This window comes from Scophthalmus maximus, chromosome 15 (genome assembly GCF_022379125.1).
Source record: "Scophthalmus maximus strain ysfricsl-2021 chromosome 15, ASM2237912v1, whole genome shotgun sequence".
NCBI classification, from domain to species: Eukaryota; Metazoa; Chordata; class Actinopteri; order Pleuronectiformes; family Scophthalmidae; genus Scophthalmus; species Scophthalmus maximus.
In genome coordinates this window covers 10,794,876-10,815,227 of record NC_061529.1, presented here as the reverse complement: position 1 = coordinate 10,815,227, position 20,352 = coordinate 10,794,876, and the positions used below count along the sequence as shown (strand labels likewise).

Below are 20,352 nucleotides of genomic sequence, written 5' to 3'. Positions count from 1 at the left end.
CAGGTATTATTTCATTTATATCAGCGACCTTGGATTTAACTTCACCGTCCTCGCCACTGGGGGCGCTGCAGGTTAGCCGAGCCTCCTCCGCTCCGCTGACATCCGTTTTCTTCTTCCCTTTTTTTCCCCTTTTAAATATGGCGGAGGTCGGACACCGGTTGGGAAGGGGAAGGGGTGCATACGACTTTGCACACAAAATATACAACTGTCACCTCCTGGGAAGTCCAAATAGGCAAGGTAAAGGTGCGATACACGTGTCGGCTGGGTTTCTGACGGGTTATCTAAAAAAAGACGACCAGTTAGCAGCGGGAAATGCTGTGAACAGAGTGACCGATGGAGCTTCACGAGACGGTTACACAAGTGTAACGCCGGTGCCCGGTGCTGTTGACGATATGTGGGGAAAGGGAAATGTCCCTAAAGAGTGTTCACTTCAGAACAAGACCCGGGGTCGGATTATAGGAAGAAACGCCCCTCTGTGCCGGAGTAACGTCGGGCTTCGGAGGACTCTCTGCAGCTCCAGCCTCTACCAGTGGCGGCTGTGTTGGGGACGCGGGCAGTTTGTGTTTATCAGAGAGTACGGCGACAACGGAAGCCGAGCGGTGCCACTGTTTAAAAGCAAAACGGGCTATTATGAAATCCTGCAGGTGATGCCGAGCGCCACTCAGGCGCAGATAAAAACCGCCTACTACAAGCAGTCCTTCGTCTACCACCCGGACAGGAACGCCGGCAGCGAGGAGGCCACTGTCCGCTTCTCTGACATCAGCGAGGCCTACACGGTGCTGGGCAACGAGACGCTGAGGAAGAAGTACGACCGCGGGCTGCTCGGCCAGTCGGACCTCCTCGCAACAGTCAGACCCTCCTCCTCCAAGGACGGCGCCGGCGGGGGCTCCGCGCAGCAGCAGGCCGGGGGCCGGCGGTCTGTGGGGGGCGAGGGCCCCCGAGCAGACGACTTCGACAAGTTCTTCAGGTCCCACTACAACGAGCAGCTGCAGAGGCAACGAGACATCCGAGCCCGCAGAGAGCAGAGGCTCCGGGAGAAGGCGGCGACGAAAGACGGGCAGAAGCTGGACTGGATGATGGAGATGTGCGTGGGGCTGCTGGTGGTGATGGCGGCCGGTGTAATCATGAGCTTGAAACGGGGATGAAGTAGGGAGATGAGGTGTGGAGGAACGTTGTCCCAGAGAGGAGTGATGGACACGGACTCACTGTGGGACCCTTGAATAATCCCACTACCATGGACAACACCGCCCTCGTGACTTCTGTTCAACTGACCCCCTCTTTATCACCTCACTGTAGAGAGACATGCAACACCATCATGCTTTAGTTCAAGGTGACACTGTTATTTTCTATAGATCACATATATAAGACATATGAAGACTGATAATCAATCACATCACTTGTTATTGCCACTATCGGTTGAAGAAGAGAAGCGGTTCCATAATGTCATGTTGGGCATTTTTCAGACCAAATAATAAGTGATAGTCTATTATCGCAGGCCTAAATGTGCATATAAAAGCAAACATGTACCACAAGACGAGTACAGTTTCTACTTCTCACTGTGTGAAGACGGTATCCATACATTTTCTGTAAAACTTTAACGTAGCCTCTTTCATTCTGTACCTTTTTTTTCTTTCACTTTGAGGTTCAGTCTTTGCCACTGGGTTTGTCAGTCACGGTCAGTGTGACACTCAGGAGTGAGTAGACACTGTGCCACACATGCTGATAGATCAAGATGCAGTGGTTGTTTTACAGCCTGTCATTGCAATAGTTCAACTCCATTGGCTTTTATAAAGTCACCTGTCTAAGCCAGTTTTTTTCCCATTTTTAATGGCAAAGTAAGTTTTGATCAGAGTTTATTGCGATTTATGAAATATTTATAGCAATGTAAGGGATACCAGATCAGTCAGTTCTTAAGAACCCATTAAACAGGGTCATCCAGAAACTGTTAAAGAATGTGCCTTGGATAATAGTTATTGTAAAAACTTAAATCAGTGGTTTTATTGTCCAGATATTTAACGAATAAATGACTTCTGATCATGAAATAATGTTGCTGGGGTGTTTCGTTGTTGTTTATATGTACCACTGTGTTCGGTTATTGAGACCAACGGTGACAGAATAAATGACTCCAAACACAAATTGTGTAAAACAGTTGAATTCTGTTTAAATATTAGACAATTAACACAGATTTGGTGCATTAAGAAATTCACATTTTCCATCATAGTTAAAAGTGAACAAAGTACACAGTAATATCAGTAACACCAGTCACAAACTCACATCAAACAAAAGCCACAGTGCATTAACATCCAAATACAGTTGTCTTACTAATAAATACATCATAAATAAAAGTGCTTGCATGACAACAAAAACTAAAATCGCTATATATGAAAGTCTCTCAGCATACAGTAGCTTATTTTTCCCTTCTCTTACAGGGTTGGCTCTATGGTTACATGTCATAACTGCTCCTTAATGTTCCCATAAGTAGTAAAAGGCCAATCTAGTCTTTTCAGATTGAATTCACAAGGTGGGAATGAGAATGGCTGCTGAAGCTTTAAATAACACCACACAATGACCTGAATCCATAGATTCAAACAAAGGTATAAAGACCAATCAGCTGCATTGTACTCAATTTCGTTTTATTGAAAAACTCTATGGTTCCTGATAGTGTAGAAACACGGACGTCAGACTAATCTATGAGACAGACGAACCATATGACCACACGTTATTTAGTGTTTAGCAGACAAATACAAGCAGCTTGTTAAGTTTCCTGCACAACATTCGTAGAAGCATATTTTCTTTTTTGTGTCTGTGATAACTGAGGCTGAGTCTACCTGGTTCTGGACTGGTCTGCAGACACGTACCTAGACTCCGTTCTCACACGGCCGGGTTGAGGGCGTCATAGAGCCGCTGCACCGCCAGCTCCACCATCTCCCTGAGAGAGTCGTCCTCTGTGCTGTCATCCTCGGAGCACACCGACTGAGGAGGCGAGAGGAACTCGGTGAAAAAGAGAAACAAAACAAAAAACTGCACCCAACACATTATTCTGTTTTGATGTGTCAGGCTAGAAGCTTTTCACCCAGGCCTGTCGCAATAAGTACGTTATTGACTTGTCATACGATACATGAACATGAACTCAATCATTATTAAATGACAATAACAGCCACCGTGTCTAGGTGCGTGTTTGTTGACATAAGAATGAATATCAACAACAGTTCAAAAAGTCTCGATACTGTCAATCAAATGACGATAATATTGTTTATCGCCAATAATTGCTGGACAACAAGTCTTGAGTGGCCTATTCTCACCCTCGTTTCCAAGCAAATGTGAACCGTCATCCCGTCGACTGTCACAGAGATGTTTTTGCCATTGCTGAAATCCACGCATTCCTCTCCAAACATGTCCCTGAAGACAAGAGAGGTGACACACACACGAAGACTAGAAACCAATGTTTACATAAGAACTGCACATCAGAGGAATTGGATTTCTTTAAAATTTGTATATATCGTATGCAATGTTATAAACAAGTTAGTACAGATGTACTGTCGCACTCACTGCAGCATGACCGCCAGTCGGGTTTGATAGATGTCCAGGTCTATAACAACACTCTGGGTCTCCATGACTGTTGATGCAAAATGAAAGTGAAGCATTGAATTCTTAAAACAAAACTCTGTGACAATAATCAGCCACTTTAATTGATAGTAAAACAGTCAGATGGGTTTACACAGTTCCTGTAGTGAAAACGTTGAAAAGGATTGGATTGTACAAACTGACCTTTCTGAGCCTTCGGGTTCGACTGAACTTCCAGCACTACAGTGGTGACAGCGTCGGCATACATGTCATTCAGAGGGTTCGCTATCCACTACAACAGGAGAAAGGCTGGTTGAGTTGTGGCATTTACAGACAGTGGAGGCTCCCTCTTATTTCTGGGATTTAGAAAACATATGTTTTTGGAGGGTTTTTTTTTGTTTTGTTTAATAAATCTTCTCCAAACCAAGTTTCCACTAGGATACTTTTATACAAGGTCTGATAGCGATTTCTTTACATCTCACTGTGCAGATGTCACAGCCTAATTGCAGTGGTGTAAGGGAACCAGCAGGGAGTGACCATGACCAGAGTTCCTATGCTGGACTCAACATGAATTCCTTTGAACCAAACTGAATTCATTAAAAATGACAGACTACAGGGCTGGACTAAAGTAAACACTTGGCAGAGTCACTGTGAACAGAGCAGAGCTGTCCTGCAGTGTGTCCTGACCACTCACCTCCAGCAGCACCATGCCGACCTCGTGGGTCAGAACGATATTTTTAAAGAGCTTCAAGGTGTGCTTCTCGGTTCCTTCCAGCTCTTCCACATCGCCTTATGCAGAGGAAAAAAAGATATTTAAATGTGCACAATCTTTAATTTATTGAAACTGAAAACAATAGTTCTTTGTATAAAAGGAACAGACATAAAATCCATCACTCTGTGCACACGCAGGAACACGGAAGGTCTCACCCGTGAGGTTCCTCAGATGGCAGACGAGCAGTGAGTAAGGTCCAGTGAAGGGGATGGCCTGGGTCTGTTTCACTGTGCTCATTGACAGCTCTGTGTAAGCTGCAAGACACACCAATCAGCTCACTACACAAAAATACACTGCACTGCACAAATAAATACATTGGAGAGACTGTGGTACTCTAAAGTGCCCCGGTGGAAAGACAACATAACACAAGTAACAGATTCAAGCGGCATCTCTGCAGCTGATAAGATAAGATATACCTTTATTCGTCCCACAATGGGGAAATTCGGGAATCATTCTGATTCTGATCACTTGCAGATTTCAAGATCTGTACATTTTAAATATTGTTTTTTGAAGCCACCTCTGTTATGGTTTTGATTCTTGGAGCCTTGAATGCCTGAAAGTCGTCCTCATCTATAAGTTTGGAGAATTTGGGAGAAAGTAAACATTTCTTACTGGATAGGTCAGAGGGGTTGAGGATGTGGTAGTTGAAGTTCTTCTTCACCAGTATGCCCGACACCCTCTGACCCTGGGCACACTTCTTATCAGCAAGAGAACCCATCACCTGAGAGACAGAGCAAAGTTTAGCTAGCCACCGTTTATTGCTGTCATTATTAGGGGTGTGCTAACATGTATACCTACACCAGCACAGTGTCGTCTGATACATGTATTAATCTCGACTTTGCAACATTTTGAAGTATAGTAGCTTCAAGCCATTAAAAAGCTCTTTAAAAGCCTTAATGGAGGAACGACAAGATCGCTGACCTTGGCCAGTTTCTCTCCTCTGAAGTTGAGGGTGACAGCTTCTGTGTTGCGAGGGTTGTGAACTTCGATGTGAACCTGGTCATTATCCTCATACTCCCGGATCAGTGCAGCCTTCAGACGGGCCATCTCATTCTGCTCCCCGTGGACCAGGATCTGAGAGTAAACATGCAGACCTCAAAGTACAGCCAAGAAAGTTTGAAGCATTTATATTTACAGCTGGAAAAAGTATATAAGTATAAATATATATAAGTATATATATCTTTTCCCCTCCTACCACGTGTGGGGGCTTGAGCGCTCTGATGAACTCGCTGGTCTGCTGGTAGTCTGTGTGAGCGGAGAAGGAGATGTAGTCCACTGACATCTTCAGTTGCAGCTTCTGTCCCGACATGGTGGTGATCTCCTCCGGCTCAGACATGATGTGCTGCAGCAGGCGATACGTGGACACGGTAAACTGCTGTAGCTACACATCAACTGTTTCAATAGATTAAAACCAATTTGACTATAAAACTGCTCCGACCTTGGCCAGTGTTCCCTCCACACAGTATCCAGCGATGATGACTCCGTTTCTCTTGTCAGTGCACCAGCTCTCAAAGAGCTCTCTGGACAGCCCGCTCTGCATCATGCCTGGAGATGCCATCACCACGCTGGGACCGATGTCATCAAAATGATCCATACTCTTGAGAGAACATGGTTAGAACACACCTTTCAGACGCCACACATGGAATGATAAACATGCATCGAGCCAAAAAGATATGTCGATGTCTGTGGAGCTCTCTTACCTTGAGGTTGCTGATGTGTTTGAAGACAAAGGGGTTGTTGATGTTTATGGCCTTGCGGATCTTATCGTTCATTGCGTTGACATAGGTCTGGTACACGGCCATGCACTTTTTGGCCAAGGAGGAGGCGTAGTAGATGGGAATGTCGTGGAGTTCCGGGTGGTTCTGCCAATACTCATCTGGAGGGGAACATACAAGACAACCTCACAGGCTTTCTGCCTGATAGAGAAATAATGGGATGAAGATGCAAAAGTCAAAACCAAATTCATAAATAAATGAAAAAAATAAATCTCTAACTCAAAGAATGAAGGTGTTGGCTATATATAGGCAAATTCCAGAGCTGGTAGTCATGTAAGACTTCTCACCCAGGATGAGCAGCAGCTCTTGAGCTCGTCCCAAGGCAAATACAGGGATTAAGCAGCGACCCTCTCTGTTGACAATATCGTGGACTGTGTTGCAGAACCGAGCTTCACGCTCCTCCCTCTTTTCATGGATGTGGGTGCCATAAGTTGACTCCTGCAGAAAGAAAGGGAACAGCATTTACCACGTGGAGATCCTCAAAAAAAAGAGTGTTTGCTGTGAATTGTGAAATTTAAACACACTGCATTTATCGCATACTATGATTAAGATGTCGGGTTTGACACTGGGAATCTCAGCTGCCATCAGATGCCTGTCTTCTTGTCGGGAGAAGTCTCCAGTGTACAGCAGCTTTAGAGGTAAAAAAATTGAGTCAGTCTCAGACATCGACATCATGCACACAGACAATGACAATGCAGACATGTTAAATGAACTGTAATAATAAAACGAACCAAGACGTCCTGTGACTGTTGTGGTCCTTACCTTGACTCCAGCTATTTCGATCATGAACATGGCAGCTCCCAGCACATGACCAGCGTGGTAACACCAGAACTTGATTCCAGCGACCTCTTTGACCTCGTGGAAGTTGATGGTCTCAATCTTGTCCATGCTCTCCTCCAGGTCTGTCTCTGTGTACAGCATGTCATCTGCAGAAATGTTGCTACAATACAAAATTCAGTTACATTATAATTCAGCAGAGCAGAGTGATTCTTGGTGAGATAAAAACACTTCTGCTCCCACCTGACTTTGACGTAGTCCGACAGCAGCCAGCGGTAGATGGCCTTGGTGGCGTGAGTCATGAATGTCCTGCCTTTAAAGCTGGTTTTCTGGAGGAACCATGGCAGAGCTCCACAGTGATCCAGGTGGAAACTAATGAGAGGACACGAGCATTAGAACAGTAACTGACGTGTTTCTGTGATACTGGTGCAAAAAATAAAAGAGGGAAATGCAAGACTCACTGGCTGATGAGCAGCAGGTCTATCTCCGCTGGATCGATCAAGTCTATGTAGGGGAGAGCGTCCATTCCCTCCAAGCCGGGGTGGATTCCACAGTCCAGCTGTGGAAACACACCCAGTAAAATCAACTTGGTATCAAAACTGTTTTCTACAATGTCCTGTGTATATAAAATCAACACAAGACCCAATACAGAACCATTTTTTTTAAATAAACACTAACAGCAGCCTGCAACAGGTAACAACATCACACTGCACGTTGTGCTTCAACAAACAGGCCTGTTTTTACTTAAATAATAGTTGCTAATATATTGCATATATTTTAAAATCTTTCATAGTTAGAATTTAATGAGGGCTGCAACTAACGATTTATGAATGCTATATATTAATCTGACTGATTTTATCCCATGATTAATTGTTTGGTCTATGAAACCAAAATCGTGAGTTTTCAGTTTGATATGCGACGAATAAAAGCAGCAAAAATGTCTCATTTGAGAAGATGAAATCAGAGGATGTTTTCTCCTTTTGCTAGAAAATGACAGAAACGCAAACACGAAATGATTACTCCGTCATCAACTATTGACTGACTGACTGACTTATGGACAAATGTCTTCAGCTCTGAACTATTTTTTATTTTCCAATCACAGAGTCAAGAAGAATGTAATTACCATAATTTTCCTTCCTTTGAACTCCAGGATGATACATGACCTCCCGACCTCCTGACCAGCACCCCTGTACAAGAGAAAACACAATAATTACATTTAGTTCACATGTTTGTATTGTTATTGTTGTTCCACATAGAAGAGTAATAATAATATATTAATTCCAATGAACTCACAACGGACGGATGATGAGCTGGTCGCTCTCCTCGGCGGGAACAACCACCTCTACTTTGCGTTTGGTAGCCATGTGTGTGTCGGACTCAGCAGGTTAACTTAAAACACCTTCAAAAAATAAATGACTCCAGCCATAACTGCTCTGTGTTTGTGGAATGAATGAGAGCGAGGACGACTCACTTCCGGTGTTGTGCCAAAACACCGCCGGCTGGAATCAAATGCGATGGCAAAAAGGGTCCGAATCAGACGTTTTGTCCCGTTTTTTGTGCTGTAACGAATAAAACACACAAATGTTGAATTGGACATGGCCGCCATGAACACATGAACAATACGTAGTAGTATCACTCACTTGACAACATATATCACCAACATGCTCGTGGCTCTCAGCTCTTGACTTTAGAGCTTCTTTTTGTTCGCTGCGTCTCCTTTAAGCGATGTTGGGTGGAGGCTGTGAGAGTCAGAGCGACGCTGCCGAAGTCGAAGTGGAGGTAAACAGAAAGAAGAACGGACCGTGAACGCGACACGGAGACACAGTCCACAGGTACGTCGTTAGCTTGTGTTGCTAACTGCTCTTACGTCGCGGGTTTTTGTTTTTTGTTGCTGTGAAAGTCTTCGTTTTCTTAACACTTGGACGTGAAGGTGGCGGTTTGTCTTTTTCTTCTAACGTCTGTGAGCGTGTGGTGTCAGAACTACATCCTGCAGCCGAGTCTCTGACATGATGGAAAAAGTTCATCTGCGGCAGGTGTGACAGTTGAACTGGTTTCCGGTTTAACCCTGGCCTCTTTATATTTTATTTTTTTTACTTAAGCATCAGTTAATCATTTCCACTCTCTCCAGAATAACCAGCAGCTGAAGCAGCTCCTCTGACAGAACTTCAGTATACTGCACCACACTGCACAGGTCCCCTCCGTTTCTCTGTCGTGTCATGTATCAGAGTCGTCTTACTACGGTCATATTCAGTTATGTTGCCTTCAGCTGTGGAAATGATCATAGCAAGTAAATAAAAATGAAATATTGAATAGGTCGAGCTACTCTCTAAAATAAAAGTGGTCATTTGAAATTGAAATACACCTTGTTTTTTTTGTATGTTTTTAGTTTTTTCCATCTTTTATTCATAGACTTGAAAGCATCATTGTTTTGGTCAGCACTGTTTTTGAATTATTGACATGAGGTCAAAGAAGAAAAATCTAATATTTATATGATTTGCAATTTTTTTTGAATTATTCTTCTATTCTTCTATTATTCTATTGAAGCAGATAAACCGGATCAATCATTTAAATCAAATTAACCAACACTGATCAGGAGAAGGAGAGCACTCTTAATTTGTATAATTTGAGTGGAGCTGTCACAGAAACATTTAGGATCATAGTTTGAAAAAATATGCAGCTAAAAGTCTACACTCTCATTTAGCCATTATTAAAAATTTACACCACGCCATGTCCCACGTTCAATGATTCATCGTCTCTGTTGAGACGTGAGGAGGCTGCGCTGTCTTGTTTGACTCTGTGGTCCTTGACGATCCAGGTCGGTGGGGGTTCGAGGGCTTCAATGGTGTTGTCATGGTGAAGGATGTTCCGGAAAGTCAAAAAGCGCCACAGCAGCAGCAGCTCGCAAAGCAGTGAGATAAGCACGAAGAGCAAGGTACTGTAGCACACACACACACACACACACACACACACACACACACATACACCGGGCCAATCACTGTCTTCTCACCCTGTCACGTCTGGGTCTCTCTGTAGTCTGTGGACTCCAGTTTGGGGGGTCTCTCCAGATCCAGCACAGTCGCCAGCCTTGACACAGACTCCACCAAGAGCTTAGGTCAGTCAAAAAAACCATTTAACTGCACCCCCCCCCCCTGTCACTCTGTCACCACCCTTTTTTCTTCATGAGCCAACTGATCGTTTTGACACAAATCAGGTAACAGTGCATCTGACGCATGTGCTGAGTTCCGGGTGAAGTATGTGGGAGCCATGGAGAAGCTACAGTTTGACATGAGCAAGACGCTCCAGGAGCCTCTGGACCTCGTCAACTACATCGATGCTGCGCAGGTGAGAAGCCGGAGAGAGTCAGGGACACACTCCAAGTGATGACGACCGCTCACAGAGGTCGGAGAAGCTTTACACACTCTGTTCCTTCTCTCAGCAAGACGGAAAGCTGCCCTTCGTGCCCGCAGATGAGGACATGATCCTGGGAGTGTCCAAGTACGGCGTGAAGGTGGCCTCACTGGACCAGTGTGTGAGTAGCAGAGCAATAAAAACAAGTGATATACTGTACGTCAGATTGACTGCTCATTGATTCGAATCTGCTGTATCACTGGGTCATCAGCACAGCCAAACGGCACGGTTTATGAAATTCAGCTTTCAATTAATATTTTTGACACGGTAATGCACAAAGCTGCTGATGCTGATATCTCAGCAATAGCCCCAATGTTCCCTCCGCAGTGTGAGCTGAATTTTTGTGCTACACTATAATATTAGTATTAGAACACGTGAAACCACATTAACTGAAGATGATTAAGCTTTCTTGACCTAACAGCACAATTCAAGAATTCAGTGCTTGATCTGATGAGTCAATAATTAAGTGTGTGTGTTTGTGTGTCCCCCCGGTCAGGATGTGCTGCATCGCCACCCTCTGTACTTGATCTTGCGTATGCTGTGTTACGACGATGGCCTCGGTGCAGGGAAGAACCTCCTGGCTCTCAAAACCACTGACCCGGGACAAGAGGAGTGCAGCATCTGGGTTTACCAGTGCAGCAGCTCAGTGAGTGCGACAAAATTAAACTGTTTCCTTTTTTTTGTAAATCAGAAGATTTGGGAGTATGTGTATAATTTCCTTTCCTTGTGTGTTTTCTCTCTGAATAGGAGCAGGCTCAGTCCATCTGCAAAGTGCTGTCGGCTTCTTTCGACTGCGCTCTGACGTCAGACAAGTCCTGAGGCCGGAGATGGGGACGGGTGCTGACATCTGTCAAGATGAGAGGTGAAACAACTGCAAACCAAGCAACAGCTAATAAGAAAACAATCATGACCGCATAATGATTGCCCAAAAGAAAAACAAGCGACTTTTACCCTTTTTTCCCCCAACTGCTGTGTGTTATCTTTGACAGATTAACTGCAGGGCAAATCCACTGTGATCAGGAAAACACAACTCAAGCCTTTGTCTCGTGTCACACAGTATGCGTTAGGCTCAGTCACCTTCCCTCCCTTCTCCATTTGAGAGAGAACCACAGTGATTTGTCTTCATCGTTTCCCCTGGAATTAACTTCCTTTACCTCACATGTTTCTTTAACCTTTCAAAATAAAGTTTAGAAAGGAGAGAAACGGTTGCATGTTTAAAAAAACAGAAAAAACATTCTACACAGTGTTATGTAAATGAATCCTATTTAATATAAATCATGGTACAAAATGGTACATCACGCTGAGTCCCATTCTCCACCCTGCTTGATAACTCATGGGAGACGTTAAAACTCCAAGGTACACAGTGTTTTCAACGTGCACATGGTTTGGTTCTCTTCATGTGGAAACGCACTCGGATCCCTTCAGAGGTTTCGAAATTATTTTGTGTCTTTGTGTTTTGTTTTTCGAACAGTATTGGTTCAATAGCAGTCACCATTTGACTGGAAGGTACGTCGCCAAGAGGCTTTAACTTTTTCAACTTGTAGGAGCCGAATCAGACTTTTTTTCTTTACACTGTACGTTGTTTTTTACCCATTTTTTAAGTGACAGTTTTGTCCACTGCAGATTTCTTGGTACCAAAACCTTGATGTATTGTCTGATTTGTTCAGTCCTTGTTTTAACACCTGACTCCAGAGAAATCTTCATCAGTTGTTAAGTAGCATTAGAAAGATTTTGGAGATTATGAAATGGGTTATGAAAGGATTTGATGTGGCAGAATAAAGGAGAGTTGTTTTTGACAAGTACTTTACTGATTTAAGTGTCATCTTTAATTTTGAATGCTTTTAATGTGATATTACTGAAAAATATATTTATACCTGAACATGTGTTCTGAAATGTGGATGCAGAAATACTTTAAATTTGCCCATCAGAGGGAGCTCTTGATTCATCATCATACTTTTACTTAAAAAAGAATCACTATAAATAGACAAGATATACCTTTATAGTCCCACAATGGGGAAATATACTCATAGAGCTCATTAAATAGTTAATTTGTGAATAAAGTTCTTAAGGCTGAAATATGCTCTGAAAAAAACAATTGTGTATTTATAGAAATAGGTAGGAATCATTCATTTGCACAATGGATTATAAAGTCCTTTAACCCTTAAGAAACAGACCAAAGAATTGTATTATTTCATATTTTATTATTCCAGTTTCATTTTCCCCATTTTCTTGCACAATAGAGTTAAGAGTCGATGCAGTGATTCGCAGACAGTTAATGAGAATGAGTGTGTTTACACAGTAGTGTTATCACAGATCCAGCTGAGGTCGCGTCTGTAACTGCTCATCACCACAGTACATTAAAAGACATTAACTGCCCAGACTAACTCTGCTCTTCCTTTTTTTGTACATTTAAATATGAACAAAACAAAACTAACTGTATTTACATGAATAGGTTAATAAATCTTCCTGTTTCCAGTGAGTTCATCTTAAACACGGATGAAGAGAGAGAGAGTATCAGCTGTGATTCACATGCTTCTCTTCTCGTCATTCACAAAACCATGGAAGGCTCTGGGTTCAGGTTAAATGCCTCAATATCAACATTATGAACAGAAGGAAAGTTGCTCTGCAACCACATGAAGTTAGTTACATCGTATGATTTCATAACACTATAGACAAACTCATCTTTCTACACCATTTAGCCCCAGAAATGTACATATATGAGAGGTTGAAGCTGTACGAAGGACATTATTTTCTCTCCTTACTTAATTTAGCTCATTTGTGAATAGACAAAAGAAAAATAATCAGCCCGTCAGTGTGGTGCTCTAAACAGCAAGAGGAAGCAACACAAGTCACAGCTAACTCCAGCTTTTCATCACTTTAACATGTTTTTTTAATGTCCCCTTTCCTCGATATTCCGTCATTCTCAGCTTATTCTATGCAGACGGGACATGCACACGCACACACACAAGTCCTATTCGTCTACTAAGGCAAATGACAGGTGAAGACAGCCTGGGGCGTCAGTCACGACATAAAGGTAATTACAGGAGGCTGTAGCTCCAGCCAGTGTCATTATTTGACCTAAAGCAGCACAGGGTGAGCAAGAGCTGGAGTGATGCTGTTGGACGTGACCCTAAAAATAGCACAGGCAGAAGGGAGAGAAAGCTTTTGTGGAAGACGTCTGACGCAGAAGTCGTTTGCAGCTCTGTTTTCTCACACACACACACACACACACACACACACACACACACACACACACACACACACACACACACACACACACACACACACACACACACACACACACACACACACACACACACACACACACACACACACACACACACACACACACACACACACACACACACACACACACACACACACACACACACACACACACACACACGTCTTTGAAACAGGGACAGGGATTTGCTCCCGTGGGTGAAGCTTCTAGGATATTCTGGGGTTAATTTAGCACCATTAGAACAAACCTCCACACAGGAGGGCTACAACACAGTTGCACCTAGAAGCAGATGGGCTGCTACAAGTCGCTCATGGACAGAGGTGGAATGTAAGCATGTCGTCCATGTTCCCTCTCAGAGTCAAAATACATTGCTGTAGTCTCGCAGTACTATCACAGGAAACAGGAGAAAAGAATACTGTGTACACACGACCTTCATTATGTCGCGTCGTCTTGTGTTGCAATGAGGATGAAGACAAGGAAAGTGCATTTATTGCAAGAGGCCATTCACTACAATCATCGTTTGTTTTTTTAATTTGAAAGAGTCTGTGTCAGAAACATGAACAGCAAGCATTAAAATCACACAGTCCCAAGAATTCTCAGTGACACCTAGACAAGTGTTCCGTGGTTGCCGTGACAACGAGCACACCATTTTTTTTTGCAGCTAAAGTGATGATCAGCGACGCTTCCTCGAGCGCACCGATGAGGTCGACAAACAAAACAGCCGGGCGATGGTGGGGGGATTCTTCTGGCCGACAGACGCGGGCGAAGGTGGGACGCTGCGTCCTGATGCACTTCCTGAGTGACCTTTCAGTCAGCGATGAAGTGGACAAACGTGACAGGGAAGGCTCCTCTTCTCATCGGCTCGCCTTCGATGTGGCCCAGCTGAGAAGAAAGGAGGCAGAGGTGGAAGGTCAGAGGGCAGCATCAGAGTGGAAGCTCGTTTGGGAAGGTGTGATTTCTTTAAGACACCGAAACATTTGACTACTCTCACCAAAGTAAGTCAACTATAGCACAGCTACGTCACTGAAACACAAGTAAACACTGGGACTAGCTAAAATTGACCAAATTCATTTTTGGTTGAATGATTCAATACTGATCCTTGACATTCCAAAATTATTCTTGGAATTGTGAATGCGTGTACATTTGCACTAAATGTTGTGTATAGTTTGTGATTACTACTGATTACAAATGGTACAGTTTTAGATAATGAAAAAAAATGTTAACATAGTTTAAAATGACTTATTACAACATGCTGAATATGTAAATTTTTTGTCAAAAAGTAAACCAGGTAGCAGCTGTTCATTTATTAATTTTATTTCAAATGCGTTATTCAAAGCAGTTTTCAGGATTAATTGTACTTTTGTAAAACTGATCAGTGCAAACATCCATCCCCACTTCACACCATCTACAACTAATAGAGGCTAAATCACAACCTATATTTTAGCAATAATAATTTAATAATGTTTTTCCTACATCATATTACCTTAAAAGAAGACAGGACTCATGTCCATTTAAGTCATTTATTTTAAACGTCATCTATACCTGGAAAAAAAAAAAGCTAACGATGTTTGTGCAATGCTGAAAGTGACACATGACAAAAATAATAAGCGATTGTTATTAAGTGTTGATCCAGTCTGATCTGGATATAACTAAGAGCACGTCAGCGTTGAAACACAACTAAACATTATTTATGTGGATTTAAGTATATATATTATGACTAAATACGGTCATATCTGCAGAGGTGGCTCTGAGGAAAACAAGCCACAGCTGGTGGATGTTCACACAAGGGACTCCACAGAGGAAGCAACAGGCGGGAAAGGAGGAGGACGAAGAGGAGGGGGATAACGGTCAGGATGGGGTCATGACTCCTTCATTTTTTTTTAGTCACCATGGTTACGGAACGCATCCACAAAGTGAAAACTGGACCGCACTGGGACATGAGCTAAACTGGGAGCGCTTTGTGCTTGAATCCAGAATTATATGCAAGCATCCAAAACAGAAAAATACAAAAACCCACAGGCGCACAATGAGTCTTACAGCAGGAGAGATACTGACCCACCACTCCTGGTCCTCCTCGCCATCCACCACGATCACCTCGCCCTCGGAGAACGTCAGCTCGTCCGGGTTGTCAGCGACACAGTTGTAGATGGCTTTCACTCGTTTCGGCCTCTGCTTCTGAGAAACGACGCAAAGGTTTTTGTTTATTGTGGAGAAAACGCTCAGAGCCGTCTCTGGCACGTGCAGCAACACAGTCGTGGTCAGTTTCACTTTGACCCGAGTTCCCGTCTCGTTTCCTCTTTTGCTTCACTTTTTCCTCTTTTAGGATGCGTCTTGTTTTCATTATTGGGAAATAAGAAAAGGTTACACTGAGAAAAGATGAAGTTGGTGAGTGTCTCCTGGTGGATATTGTATAGATTATAAAGTTATTTAAGGCAAATTTGTGACTTTTGATGTTTGAGCCTTTTGAAGGTTGAATGACCAAACATGTTTGGTCTTCTGTAAATAAAGTAATTTGTTGTTATTGAGCACCACAGTCCTGTCATCACATTTCAGTTCATATATTTTCCTTTTGTGCCCAACCCTCATGGGTTTACAAGACACCACAATTACAGTTGCAGTGTTGATTTACAACTTAAAACAAAATACTAACAAAATAGCTACTAAAAAGTTTCGTCCCCGAGGCACAACAAAGGACAAGCTAAGATTCTAATCTGAAGATTTTCCTCTGAAATGTTATTTATTGTTATTCACAACTTCCACCTTAAAAACATTAAAACGGATCTGCAATAACAGCTCCTCGACATAAACTGTGCATGAGGTTCTTTGCCTGAGAACGGAGTGAGAGTACAGGAAGGAAATTAACTGCCCAAGTCGACACTGGAAACACTGAGACAATAGGTCGTCCTTACGCAGGAGGAAACTGCACGACACCACCGACGACGGCATGAACCTGGACTCGTTAAATCAGCAGCAGCGAATGATTCAGTGCAATGGTATCAACGAATAAGCACTCGGCGATATCTGGGTGATAATGAGAGGAAGTGTGAGGGACTCACTGGGTAGGCCTTCCTCGGCATGGGGGCTGGAGGCAGAGACTGACCTATGGAGTTCTGGGGGCATCCTGGCACTTCCTTGGCTGGAACAGGAAGAGGAAATGATATCACAACGACAACAACTCAACGGTTCCACGTTTTCCTCAGAAGAAACAGGATTTGACAGATAGTAAAACAACTTTCTGGACACTGGACAGACACAGATGAGACGAGAGCTGATATTTTTTATTCCTATTCTCTTTTCATTTCATTTCTCACCTGGTCTTTCGATGGACTGTGTTCGATTTAGAGGTCCTCTGTTGAAGCTTTTATCATTGCTGAAATACAAAAGAATGTTTAAAAGAAAAAAGTGCCCACATTAATAAAGTATTAGTCATATAAAGACACAGAAAAACTGCCAAGCGATCTGAGGCTCCACAGAAGATTTATTTGAGGCACTATCAGCAGTGTGGGAGATAAAAAAAGAAAAAAACGTGGAGGAGAGTTATTGCTCGTCTGTCTCGACGTGGAGCGCAGCCATGAAGCTAATGAAGTGGCTAAACAGCAGCAGCCATGTGAGCTCATTCCTCTTGGGGAAACATTACAAGACGAGCCCTCACAAAGGCAAGACGCATGATGATCCTGTTTGTGCGTATTGAATTGTGTAAATTTATTTTCTAATGTAAGATAATGAAGTTGTGGAAACACCACTAAACTAATTCTGGCCTTGTTTCTGTACATGATGACATTTCATTTATGGCTGCCGACATGGTTGTATTATGCATATACATGTGCTTTTATATTCTTACCCTGCAGGAGATTTGGGTGGCCCCGCTCTGGACCCCAGTTGTCCCTGGCCTGACTTGGACTGAATGCTCAAAGCTTCCATCTTTGCCAGTGGAGGAGGACCCAGGCCTGGGACACATAGTGAAACATGGTTACAGTAAATACATTCACCGAGCACTTTAATAGGAACACCTGTACACACGCCTACTCATGCAACTGTACAATCAGTCAATCGTGTGGCAGCAGTGTCAGGTATAATACATACTACAAAAAATGTCATCTCAGTGACTTTGACTCTGAGCTTCTCGGACACTGGTGATCTCCAGGGATTTTCACGAATGTTGAGTGTTTAATCAACATTCGTAAAACGAAAAATTATGTGAATTATGTAACACTGAGAAGAATCTCATATCTATGGGAGCCCCTGTCCAGTATGAACATGAAGTCACCCTTTGCAGGGATGCTGGGTAATTACGCCATTACAAATTATAAATTATTATCAAATTATTTTTAAAATAAATCAACAAATTCAAATTAAAAAAGAAGGTTCTTTTTCAGTTTTTATTTTTTATTTTTTACATAGTTGATAATTATATTTTTGAACAGTCCGAATGTTTTAATAAATTCAATAAATTTTTTATATTTTAATTGTTTTGTTATTTCTGGGTCATGTTTTATTTTGACCTGTGTAAATAAAGAAAGATCAAACCCTGCATGTATTGGTCAAGGATTTGAATATTCAGGACAGTGCATCCATAAACTGGAACATTTACGTTTCCATCCAGAGGCATTCATGACATAGACAAGAGAAACAACTTTGAGTCCCATAACTGGGATGGGCGGAGGTCTATCCATACCTCCAGTAGAGGTGAGTCTTATCGGAGGGACAGGAGGGTGCATGTTGGGGGGGTCTGAGGACGACCTCTGTCGCCCAGCCAGGTCTAAAGAACCGGGCTTCCAACTGCTGGACACTGATGACTGACTGATCCCTCCCAGACTGGATAACTGGACTGAAAGAGAGAGAGAGAGAGAGCAGATTATAAAGAGGGAGGAGAGAGAGAGTGTGCCTGAGTGGCCAGAACCAGCATCCACTTTAAAAGCCGTTTCCCATGTGAGTGTAATTGAGAGCGACATTTAATGGGGAGAGGGAATGTGCAGAATGTGGAGGCTGGGGCGGCGGAGCATTGAGGTGGACGACGCACGCTGGTCGTTTCTCCTCTGCTCTCTTGGCTGCAGTCCAGTCGGCCGCTAATATTATTAAAGAGCGACTGTGGTTGACTTGTCACAAGTCGGTTCGCCTAAAGAACAACATGTTTGCAGATCTTTATCAGAAAAGCTTCTCGCATTTTTAACATTTGTAAGCACCTGTCTTTTTTTGTGAAGTTCAGTTTTTTTATCCCAAACTACTTCTTATCAACATGAAATTAAATCCTGCCCTTTAGACCGGAGATCATTTGTCTGTACACGGCCGACTATCCCTGGTGAGGAGGTCAGTGAGGAGGATATTTAATAATTTCGGAAAAATCCAAATAAGAGTTCCCCAGCCTGTCCATCTGTCTGCTGTGTAACTTTTCTCTGCTTCTGTACCCACAGAGACATCTGTGGTGCGAAAACAGGTCAAATGTCACTCATTTACATAAAGTCCATGGCAACCGGTCACACATGGGGAAATGAGACTTCACCTTCACAGAAACTGTAGAGCCTCATGAGGTTTCCTCGGGGGCAGATTTTAGAAATATTATTTCCACAGGAAAAAAGAGGTCAGACTCAGCTCCTCAGATTAAACTGGATTATGTAGACATGTTTTCATCTATTCTCTGTATCTGACTTTACCCAGGTTTCTTGGGGGCAGTGGCGGAGCTGAAGTGTTGGCGGTCTGAGGCGGGCTTGCGTTGAGGATGGTGCCGTAGGTCTCGTTGTTAACCAGGCTGGGCATGTAGGCTCGCTGTTTGTCCTTGCCGAGGCCTCCGGGGCCCAAATTGGAGTTACTGCTCGGGGTGTAACAGCTGACCGGGCGCTCGTCCCTGCGATGAGGGCTGGGCTGGAAGGGCATCAGCGGGTCAGTGTGGATCAAAGGTGGAAGTAAATAAAGGGTAAGGATGTGAGATTTGTCAGACATTTGTCAGACATCTTCACAATATGTTTACTATGAACAATGTACAATATTTTTGATTTGCCTACTTCTGAATTGTGACAATTTGTCTTTTGAGATGAACACAATACTTTGTCTGCTACTTTCTAATAGTAGTTAGAGGTTTTTTTTAAATTATTATTTGCAGGCCCAATTCAGCACATGGTGACGGGAGGTCAATCAAACCAATTTCCTTACAAGCAAGGTAGATCAACACTCAAGAGACATTCTAACCCTGAAGTGAGTCTCTCAGGGAATTACTTACTCCCGAAATGAGATCTTATGAAATTCGGATTTATCCAAACTGACAAACATTTCCAGTTTTACTATAAAATCAAACAAAACAAAAAGTCAAGTTTTTTCTAGGCCTCAGCGTGCCTCTATAAGCTGCAAAACTTTTCATTTCGTCAATATCTTCAAATTTGTCATTGTTTTCTCAACTCCTTGTTTGGCTGTTTTCTAGTCTCTGCTTTTTCACTTTATTATTATTTAGCCTTGCAAAACTGTCTCTTACCTTCTCATCCAGATCTTCATCACTCTCATCCAAGTCTTCATGCTGCAGACACCATTCATACTCAACGTGGACATGGGCGTTGAATTTCCCTGCCAGTGCTTGGTTCAACTACACACACGAACAAATCCACACACATACAAAACACGTTTGACCCACATGTTTTTAGGAAGTGACATGTTTGAAGGCATAAGCCAAATCTAAACGCTGTAAGCTCACCAGTTCCTCGCACTGTAGGTGTTTCAGCCTACGAGCAATATCCAGCGGCGTCTCCCCGGCCTCATTAGCTGGAAACAACAGAAACATATAATCACCGTTGTATCCACATGCGGCATGAGCACAGAGTCACAGC

At 43.0% G+C, this 20,352-nt stretch overlaps 4 protein-coding genes across 7 annotated transcripts in view; 2 read left to right on the top strand and 2 right to left on the bottom strand.

Moving 5' to 3' along the window:
* The first annotated feature begins 137 nt into the window (after positions 1-137).
* Positions 138-2,042, top strand: LOC118286482. Its single transcript, XM_035610963.2, has one exon. It carries the CDS (start codon positions 138-140, stop codon positions 1,143-1,145), a length of 1,008 nt encoding a protein of 335 aa, XP_035466856.2. The 3' UTR covers positions 1,146-2,042.
* On the bottom strand, positions 1,156-8,666 carry LOC118286481 (cleavage and polyadenylation specificity factor subunit 3). 2 transcript variants are annotated; one of them, XM_035610962.2, is made up of 20 exons: positions 8,529-8,666; positions 8,182-8,447; positions 8,012-8,075; positions 7,350-7,447; positions 7,132-7,260; positions 6,874-7,051; positions 6,652-6,741; positions 6,399-6,549; positions 6,037-6,212; positions 5,775-5,933; positions 5,532-5,678; positions 5,258-5,410; positions 4,949-5,057; positions 4,492-4,590; positions 4,259-4,353; positions 3,769-3,856; positions 3,550-3,616; positions 3,303-3,399; positions 2,859-2,973; positions 1,156-1,290 (listed from the first exon to the last, which is right to left on the bottom strand). In XM_035610962.2, the coding sequence occupies exons 2-19, from the start codon at positions 8,250-8,252 to the stop codon at positions 2,872-2,874; spliced, it is 2,073 nt and encodes a 690-aa protein (XP_035466855.2). In that variant the 5' UTR covers positions 8,253-8,447; positions 8,529-8,666; the 3' UTR covers positions 1,156-1,290; positions 2,859-2,871. The 2 variants fall into 2 exon arrangements, with proteins under 2 accessions (XP_035466855.2, XP_035466854.2); XM_035610961.2 differs by lacking the exon at positions 1,156-1,290 and having other exon boundaries at positions 2,137-2,973.
* On the top strand, positions 8,587-12,098 carry itgb1bp1 (integrin beta 1 binding protein 1). Of its 2 annotated transcripts, none has more exons than XM_035610965.2 (7): positions 8,587-8,720; positions 9,704-9,820; positions 9,922-10,000; positions 10,100-10,230; positions 10,325-10,417; positions 10,793-10,942; positions 11,044-12,098. In XM_035610965.2, the coding sequence occupies exons 2-7, from the start codon at positions 9,749-9,751 to the stop codon at positions 11,113-11,115; spliced, it is 597 nt and encodes a 198-aa protein (XP_035466858.1). In that variant the 5' UTR covers positions 8,587-8,720; positions 9,704-9,748; the 3' UTR covers positions 11,116-12,098. The 2 variants fall into 2 exon arrangements, with proteins under 2 accessions (XP_035466858.1, XP_035466859.1); XM_035610966.2 differs by lacking the exon at positions 8,587-8,720 and adding an exon at positions 9,059-9,079.
* A 379-nt stretch (positions 12,099-12,477) lies between these two features.
* asap2a (ArfGAP with SH3 domain, ankyrin repeat and PH domain 2a) overlaps positions 12,478-20,352 on the bottom strand; it is a 50,665-nt gene continuing 42,790 nt past the window's right edge. For both annotated transcript variants that reach the window (XM_047337796.1, XM_035610958.2), the window contains exons 21-29: positions 20,220-20,287; positions 20,004-20,111; positions 19,192-19,399; positions 18,216-18,368; positions 17,382-17,487; positions 16,852-16,910; positions 16,597-16,676; positions 15,596-15,715; positions 12,478-14,422 (exon numbers count right to left, since the gene is read on the bottom strand). In XM_047337796.1, coding sequence (XP_047193752.1) covers positions 14,348-14,422; positions 15,596-15,715; positions 16,597-16,676; positions 16,852-16,910; positions 17,382-17,487; positions 18,216-18,368; positions 19,192-19,399; positions 20,004-20,111; positions 20,220-20,287 — 977 coding nt within the window. In that variant the 3' untranslated portion in view covers positions 12,478-14,347. The remainder of the gene's footprint in view (positions 14,423-15,595; positions 15,716-16,596; positions 16,677-16,851; positions 16,911-17,381; positions 17,488-18,215; positions 18,369-19,191; positions 19,400-20,003; positions 20,112-20,219; positions 20,288-20,352) is intronic.